The sequence below is a fragment of the Kryptolebias marmoratus genome, linkage group LG6 (assembly GCF_001649575.2).
Source record: "Kryptolebias marmoratus isolate JLee-2015 linkage group LG6, ASM164957v2, whole genome shotgun sequence".
In the NCBI taxonomy this organism is placed as follows: domain Eukaryota; kingdom Metazoa; phylum Chordata; class Actinopteri; order Cyprinodontiformes; family Rivulidae; genus Kryptolebias; species Kryptolebias marmoratus.
This window is the reverse complement of record NC_051435.1, coordinates 19014057-19023315: the sequence shown is the minus strand read 5'-3', so window position 1 is coordinate 19023315 and position 9259 is coordinate 19014057. Positions and strand designations below refer to the sequence as shown.

The 9259-nt window shown below is 45.4% G+C and overlaps 1 protein-coding gene across 1 annotated transcript in view; it reads right to left on the bottom strand.

Moving 5' to 3' along the window:
* Positions 1 to 5: 5 nt before the first annotated feature.
* The window catches only part of cntnap5a (contactin associated protein family member 5a), a gene marked incomplete in the record, with an annotated part of 168784 nt that continues 159530 nt past the window's right edge, over positions 6 to 9259 (bottom strand). The window contains 4 exon segments of the mRNA XM_025004623.2: positions 6 to 236; positions 3732 to 3800; positions 6995 to 7195; positions 7326 to 7413. Coding sequence (XP_024860391.1) covers positions 43 to 236; positions 3732 to 3800; positions 6995 to 7195; positions 7326 to 7413 — 552 coding nt within the window.

Genomic DNA, 9259 nt, shown 5'->3' with positions numbered 1-9259 from the left:
GGGGGGAGGAGGTACGTTTGTGGCACAGGCTGCATGCTGTGCTCAGATGTAGTACTCCTTCACACTGTCCCTGACGGAGTTGTGCAGGTGCAGCTCAGTCCTGTAGTCCGTGTATGTGCCGTGCCTGTGCTCCTCCTTCATGCCGCCGCTCCGCCGGGCCCGCCGCTGCTGGTAGAGGAGGCGACTTATCACAGCCAGAGCGCACACGGCGATGAAGACCACCGCCGTGACCACACCTGAGAACACAAGCGGGGGGGAAGGGGGGAGAGAGCGTTACGAGCCGGGATGACTAACAGTGCTGAATTAGCCCATATTTTGAAGTTGTGTTTATTATGTATTTTAACATTTTTATTGTAAACACCAGGGAGGGCTTAGCCCTACTAGCCCACTGATACCAGCCGTCCCTGCTCCTGTCTCTAATACATGAAGTAAACCAAAACTGGATGCATCTGATCCCAACAGCAAAATGTCCCACTAGTTCTGGCAATAAGAGGTTTCGGTTTCTAAATGAAGTTAAAAAAAAAAAAAAAAAAAGGAAATATTTTCAAATGTGCAACCTAACGCAGCGGAGTGAGAAACAAGCGAGCAGCTCCGAACACGTCTGGAGAATTTAAAAAAAGCGGGAAGCTGCTGCTCCGTGTGCGACACAGTCAGGAACACCTCACGCTCTCAGGGTGACAGCGGTGTCAAGGAACAAAAAAGAAGAAAAAAAAAGCTGCTCGCACCTGGAAAAGAAAAAAAAGAAGCGGTTTATTGAGCCCGCCCTCGCCCAGCCCTCCGTTTCAAATGGAGCCATTTGACTTTTTTGGGGGGGAAACAGTGTTTCCTTTTCTTCGCCACGAGTTCAGTGAGAAGGTTGCCAACGCTCTCATGTCTCTTTAGTAAACATGGGAGGATGAGACGCTCGGCTCTCTGCCGGTTGCCTGGAAACTGCTTTCGTGAACCAGTGCTATACTTACTGTCTCTGTAAAACAGGAAATGATTATTTCTCACCCTTTGTTGGTGGTGCTAAAACAGAGGAGAAAAAACCCCCCAAAAACTCCCCGTCTGCCCTGCCACTGACAGCGTGAGGATTCTGACCCTGAATAACTTCAAACCAAATCCACTCGTTTTTAATCGTTTTCAGGTGACAAGTAGTTTCTGCGATGGAGGGGGGCGTGGCCTGAAGCTTCTCCGCCACGGCGTCGTGTGCGTAAACTTTATGACAGCGTCGTTAAAAAAGCAGGACCTCGCTGGGCTGGGATCGTCGGGGACCGGCTGGCGTTCACCAGGGATTCCCCGGGAACGTCTTAATTTGGTTTCCGTAAATCTTGAGCTGCATTTCAACGCTCTCCTGTGACAGGAAACTAAAAACCAAGCCAGCAGTGATGACGGCAGCTGGGTGAACGAAGGCTGCGGTAGGAACCTTTGTATTTTTTAATGCATTTTGTTGTGTAAATACACACAAATGAACTCCCGTGTTTATACAGCATGTTTCCACAGCTTTAGCAGCTTTGATTCTCTCTTGCTGGTATACAGTATGTGCTCCCTCACGCTGATCATCTATAATATTTCTTTAAAAACGAGCATAAGTCTGCCAATCTTCATGTCTAAAGTGTCCTCTGTAGATTAACTCAAACGATGGCTACAGACTCTCACAATTCAAGGGGACTGTAACCAAAACTTTGCCAATTTTCTCGTCATTCGGAGTCGCCAACTAGCCTCCCGACAGCCGCAGTCCAGTGAGAAACCACCGCTGCTACGACCAATCAGCACTGTTCAGACCGAGTCCACGTAAGGTTTAGTTCCTTCAATCATCTCTCAGGTCTTTTGCTCCGAGGGGAGCTTAAGCAACTGTAATAACTGTAAAAAACTGCATAAAATTCAGTTTTCACTTTGTTCTTCTGATACTAAGTGTAGATCAGTACTTGTACTTCCCAAAGCCACTTCCTGGATTTGATTTTAAACGACTTTTTTTGTCTTGTAGTTGTTGTTTTTCTTTTATTTCTCAAACAGCTGAAACTGGTTCAGATGGTTGGATTTGCTCAGCGGTGAAATGAGATCTGAGGAGGAGTTTGACTAATGATTGTTCGCGCCGTGTGATGTGTTAATTGGCAAAAAAAAAACCAAAAACTTAAAACGCCGCGGGGCCGACGTTGGTCTCCGTGTTCGGATCGACGGATATTAAAAGTCAGCTCGGTCTTCTGCCTTTACTTCCTGGCAGCTGACAAACGGCAGCTTTTAATCAGAACCGAGCGAGACGGAGGTTCGGCTTGTTGTGTTGACAGCAGGTGCTGATGAGCCTTTTTTTAGCCTCCTGCTCATTTGCTCACAGCAGCTGCATGGTTGGGTTTATCACAGCCGCCCAAAGCCGATAACATAGTGGTTCCCAAAATGTCTCCTGGACCACTGGATGGACCAAGTAGCTGTCGGACGTCCATCTACAACCGATCAGCTTCGATTCAAGATGGCCGCCACACCCGACTGACCTCACAGGGCACAGAAAAGTGGCTCCAACTCCGTCAGTTTTACAGATACGGTTTAAAATTTGGCGTGGCAGTAGCCGAGAGTGATCCTCAACATTTATTCTGAGCTTCAGCAGACAGCACAGGGTCTCTGCTTGACCAGCTCTAGTACGTGAGGAAGTTTTAAACCGGGTCTCAGGGACGTATAGGAGGTTCAGGACCAAAGAATAGTGATGCATTCAGGGGGGCCTGTTCATTTAAGGTTCTAAAAGTTAAGGCCAGAATTTTTACATGAACTCTAAATTCGACAGGTAGCCAAGGCAGAGAAGACGGAACGTAACGCAACGTGAGGATGGCAGCGTTCTGGACCAACTGGAGACGAGCGGCAGCAGCTTTGTCAGAACAAATACAAAGGGAATAACGATCATCTAAACGAGCGGAAACAAAAACAAGAACGATCATCTCCAGGTCAGACGTGGATATCGTTGCCCTCAATTTAGAAATGTTTCTCGAATGGTAAAAGCAGCTCTGTCTCTGTCCAGACTGGTCAAACAGAACCCCGAGGTTTCTGAGGGCGGGCTGAGAAAAGAACCGAGAGAACCGAGGTGTTGCTTGATCCAAAGGAGCAACGATCAGGGTTTCAGTCCTGCCAGAACTCAACTGAAGGCAGCGGTTAGCTGGCCAGGCCTTAATGTAGGAAACACAATCTACTAAATCAGCTAATTCTGAATCATAGTGGAGACGGAAGAGAAGTCGAGCATCATCTTCACAGGCCGCCATCTTGTTAGTGAAATCTCTCACGAGTCACAAGATGAATTCGAATGACGCACGTCCACAACTGACCGACTTTCGGAGTCGATACGTTTCAAGAAGGCTGCCGCAGCTAATCCGACATTAACCAACACGAGAACGGCTAGAACTCGGTGAGTTTCGCGGCAACCGAGCTAAAAGTCGACGCGCTAGCAGCTGAGGGTCGTTAATGCGTGCTCAGAGCGTGACAGAACCACAAGATTATTTTCAAGGTTTGGTTCTTTCTCAACAGAAGATGACATGACGGGTGGCGGGTGATATGCATTCCTGCAAAAGGACGGGAGGTCTTTAACCAGATCTGATGTGGTTTTAGATCTGTTTCTGCTGCGAGCAAAAAAAAAAAAACAACAATAAACAAACAAACAAAACCAAACAACTCGTCACAGGATGAAACTGACCTGTGGAGAAAACGCTCCGCAAACCAGTTATCAGGAGACATTAGGACAGAAAAAACAACAACAAACAAACAAAACAGACCTGCTATTACAGCCAGATCCTTCTGGGTGCTGCCGCCGCCGCGCTCCTTATCCTCCTTCGCAGCTTGATCTGAAATCAGGCACAGACTCATTAACCCCACTCACCACGACCTCTGGAATCCTAACGCTGGGATCCAATTGGTTCTGAAGATTTGACATTAAATAAACAAACGGCGTCTCGTCTCCCCCCCCCGCTGTCAGTTCTGGTGACGAATCCTCGGCAAACACAAACGGGAGACAGAGCAAATAAAGCCGAACCTCCAATTAGTTCATCTTTTATTGGTTCTGTTTCCTCCTGGGTTTTACTCTCTGACAGTTTGTTGTTGTTGTTTCCTTAAGCTCTTTAAAGCACCTCTTACATTTTATTGCATTACGCCCTGAAATTTTTATGTTTCTGTCTTTTATGTGAGCGGGGGAAAAAAAATCAAAATAAAATAACACTCAGTTGGTGAAATATTAATAAAAACAAAACAAAACCCACTACAAGAGAAAAAAAAGAGAAAGCATTGACTGCTTTTTGGCTTTAGACCGAAAATTAAAAGCAAATTAAATTAAAACAACTATTGTTTTGTCAGCAGTAGTGCTGTGATTAAATAAATTACAGCTAATTGATTTTTAAGACTATTAAACAATTTTTTTTCTTTTCGTTTTTATCAGGGAAAGAGATAAACATTGTTCTTTCGCCGTCATTTCTATTCATAACTTTAGGCGAAAAAGAAAAGTAACTCTCGTCTTTCTGATTTTTTTTATTTATTACATTTCTACAATTGTTCATTTTTTTTGTATTGATTTTGTTCATTTCGCCCACAGGCAGGGGTGTAAACGTCAGCTGTAATGTACAGATTTGCGTGGACAGCCAAAGGTCAAAGGTCAAAGGTTTTCTCCCAAGTGAAGCTAAAAGCTCTCCACACAGCAGTGGCCAGATAAAAACTAAAAGATTTAGGCTGAAACGGTTTGTTCTCTCGTCGGCAGGAACATGCGAGGCGATTTCCACTCCCTGCTTTACTTTAGAGGCTCTTTTAATTATTAACTCGCACAAAGAACCATTGTTACCACCACTAAAAAAAATCATACTGATGAAAGAAACAGCAGAGAGAAACAGTTTTACTAAACAGGAAACTTAGAAAATGAAAAATGTTTTTCATCACAGAAAGAATAAACATTTCACAATAATAGCAAGAGTGCCACCAACAGTACTGAGGGTTCGACATTTTTATCTTGGTTGGGTGTGAAGCTTGTGAAGACAAGGTTTAAACAAAGGGGGGTGACCTGTGACCTTGACCTCCGACCCCTGACCTTGAAATCAATAGGGATCGTCGTTTGCCCACGAGGTGCCAAGCTGTGCGGTTTGACTTTTCTATGTTAGAGGGTTTAGAACCCTTTCAATTTAGAGCTCTTCAAACAAAGAGCTGACCTGCGACCTTGACCTTTGATGCCATGCCCTTGAAATCAATAGAGATCATCTTTGACCCGTGAGGTGTCCAGCTGTGCAATTTGACACTCCTACATTACACGGTTGCAGAGTTGGAGCACGGACAAGTTTTTTATTTTAATTTTTTTGAACAAAGGGGTTACCCGTGACCTTGAATATTGACCCCGTGATTATGAAATCAATGGGGATCACCCTTGACCCATGAGGTGTCCAGCTGTGCATTTTGACACTCCTACGTTACACGGTTGCAGAGCTACAGAACAGACAAATCTTTGCAAAGGGGTGACCTGTGACCTGAAATTTTGCCCCCTGACCTTGAAATCAATAGTGATCACCCTTGACCCATGAGGGGTCCGGCTGCGCAGTTTGACGCTCCTACGTTACACGGTTGCAGAGTTCGGGCGTATATAAATAGCAGACATGACGAGTTCTGTAAATGCAGCCTGAGATTTATTTAAAAAGAAAAAAAAAAATCAGACCAGACGAGAACCAGGGAGCAGAAACGCTGAGCTCACACAGAGACAGAAGTGGGTTCCCGAGGAGAAAACAGCGCAAGAGCCAACTGGGATCTAAACACAGGAATCTCTAAATATCTGTTTGCTTCTTAAACATTTAATTACCGAGGTCCTCCTTCGTCACAAGGCAACTTTCTTTATTTATACCACCTACACGGCATAAAAGTACTTCATAAGAGGAAGCATCAAAGTCACCGTAATGTGGTTGGTGAACGTGTCTCTGCTGTTAAATTCGACCCACTTTTTCTCCACATTAACCGCTCTAATCTGTGGTCTGCTCCTTTTACAGATACTACCAACCTGTACGACAGGAAACATATCACAGATGGACTTTTTTGTTGTTTGTTTTTTGTGCACATGCATTGTTTGTGACTACAAAACGCTACAGACCTGCTAACAGCATGTCCCAGTATTGTGTGGAAAGCTTTACTGGAGCTGTTGCACATTTGGAACGGGATTAGAAACAGTTTTACGGTGATTAAAAACGAACGACTGACTATGGTACGGTTAAAGAAAGTTTTTTTTTGTTTTTTGTCGCCTTATCGGTTTCTGACAGAATGCGTCAGCTGACAGGATCTTAAAAATACGTTTCTTTTACAAAGTTATGCTCCATTTGTTTAAAATAAAAAGACTGCACTTGACTTGGTTTTACAGGAAGTTCTGTAATCGAGCCAATCGGGCCTAGAGAACCCCTAAAAACTGGAACCATATCTGAATGGTTCAGGTCCAAAACTCCCCCTTTTTCTTTCTTTGTTTAAACAGTTCGAAAATATATCTTTATTTTTCTGTTTTTCTAAAATATTACAGCTCATTGTTAGGACTAAAGCAGACAAATAGAAGGTTGTTTTCCTTTTTTATCGACCAGAGGTCTAAAAAAAACTTCCAAATATACATTAAAGTTACTGCAAATACGGTTTAGTCAAATATCGCAGATCTAAACTTGAAGAAACAACCAAAGCCGAGCGAACACAGTAAGTCAACGACGAGGATTTGAGCCAGACAGGGCTGTGGGAACTGGGGGGGATGAGGGCGCTACAGCACCCCATTGTAGATGTCGAGAAAAACACGTCAAAGTAAAGAAGAAAGGGAATAGGTAAAAAAAAATAAAAGTTTGGAAATGTTCCACAGATTTTGGTCCACATTGACGTGATAACATCCTACAGTTTCACCCCATCCCAAAGGAGCTCGATTGGGGTGTCGTGTGTGAACGGTGCACAGATTTAGTTCAGAGGTTTTAAGTGGCGAGCCACGACAACCAGTCGGCTCCGTTTTAATCGGTGGGAGCCGAGCTCTGACCCGCGCGACGCCGCGTTTCACCTTGCAGCGTGTGTGAGGTGGACTCGGCCAGGGCGCCGCAGTTGGACTGGACCAGCGGGCCGCGGATGTTGATCAGCGAGCTCCCCTGATTGGTCAGCGCCGCCTTCAGCGGGGCGACGTGGTTGAACTGGACTGACGAGAGGCACCCGACGAAACCTTTGGAAGCCGCTTTCATCACCTCTTCGTCCAGGTTCTCCATCCCTGCCAAGAAAAAGCGAGCTGGTGAGCCGACGCCACATCGTCCCTGCTCACGCACCGGGGGGGCTGAGAATAAACGTGACACGGAGGCAGAACGGAAGGAGCACAACTTTTCTTAAATTGGAGGACTTACTGATGACTTTGCCCAACGTCAAGGATCTGATTAGGATCAGCTCAGCATCAGATGACAGTGTGTACTTTCTGTGGATGTCCTGGTCGATCTGGTTGAGTGGAGAGAAATCAAATAACAAGACAATTACACGAAATGTAAACCGAGGTAACAGCAGCAGCAGCAGCTCGCTAGCTATTTTATGGATTGATATTTGTGTTTTCCGCAGCCGCATTCGAAACCGTCCCTGCCCACAGTTAGCTGCCGGAGTGATTCTGACCTCTCGCTCCTTCGCCAGCATGCTGACTCAGACGCAACACTTAATACAATGATGTGAAACAAAACGCTGCGGGATTTCATGCCCGATGCCTCCAACACAGCAGCAGAGAAGTGGTTTTTTACACATTCTCTCCTGTGTGGATCTGAGCAGCCGGACAGAAATAGCCAGGAAATGCTGTAGGACTGTTCCGTGCTAATTTGGCACATTTGGAATATTGAACAGGCAATCTCGGTAGCTAATTGTGCCCTCTTTTAAAGTCAAAATGCACTTGATTAACTGCTCATCAGTCAGCGTGAGGTAAATTTCCTTATTCATGTTCTGGCATTCATTTGACAAGCAAAACCAGAAATAACTAGAAGACCTTGGAGAGCGCAAACCTCCGCCAAGGCCTTGGTGTGATTAAAAAATAGTGCGATCCGGATCATGATCTGGATCCGCGCCAACATGTGACCCATTGTTTTTTGTGACAACATTTCCTGAACATTTCCTCGAAATCTGTTCTTTAGTTTTTACCTGATCTTTGCTAACAGACAGACAAACAAACAGAAACAGAACTTCCCAGGCGGAGGGAACAAAAGGGTCACATGTAGGAGCAGAGAGAAGGTTTTAACAAAGGGGTTACCTGTGACCTTTGACCCCATGAACCTCGAAACCAAGGCATCATCTTTGACCCATGAGGTGTCCAGCTGTGCAGTTTGACGTTCCCACATTACACTGTTAGAGTTAGATCGCCAGGTCAGCTGTGGTGTTGACCTTTGACCCCATGAACCTTGAAATCAAAGGTGATCACCCCTGACCCATGAGGTTTCTAACTGTACAGTTTATTTTTCCTCTTACATGGTTGTGTAGTTCGAGCACAAGGTCATGTGTGACCTCCGTCACCTTGAAATCAACAGTGATCACCCCTTGACCCATGAGGCGTCCAGCTGTGGAGTTTAACATTCCTGTTACACAGCTGCAGAGTTAGAGCGAGGGCTGATTTGTGACCTTGACCTTTGACCTTAACGTTTGACCAGATCACCACCAAAATCTAGCCACTTGTTTCTTTGTTTATCTTTGCACAAGATTCCTCAGAAAGTTATGCACAGACTTTCTTAAATTTTCAGGAAACGTCAAACAGATGCCAGGTTAGTTCCACTTTTAAACCCGTCGACTCTCGTCTGACGGCCGTTTTTAATCAGATCCATCTGGGCTCACGGAACAGGCGGTCTTAGTCTGGACAGTCGTCGTCTGGATATCCGTTGACAGCAAGAAAAAACACCGGATGAAACTTATCTGACATGTTCAAAGTTCATCAAATGGGACCAAAGTTCTGAAAGCAGTCAGTAACTGGTCGAACCATCAAGCTTCATCCACTAACTGTTAACCTAAACTCTCAATCAAATCACTGAAGACAAACGACTCTTGCCTAAGACAGGCTTTAGATCTGTTGTTGCTCCTATTTCATCTAAGAAAGGATCTCTAATTAGGTTACTAAACAGAGATCCATCCATCCATCCATTCTCTTCCGCTTATCCGGGGTCGGGTCGCGGAGGCAGCAGCCTAAGCAGGGAGACCCAGACTTCCCTCTCCCCAGCCACTTGGGCCAGCTCCTCCGGGGGAATCCCAAGGCGTTCCCAGGCCAGCCGAGAAACATAGTCCCTCCAGCGTGTCATGGGTCTTCCTCTGGGCCTCCTCC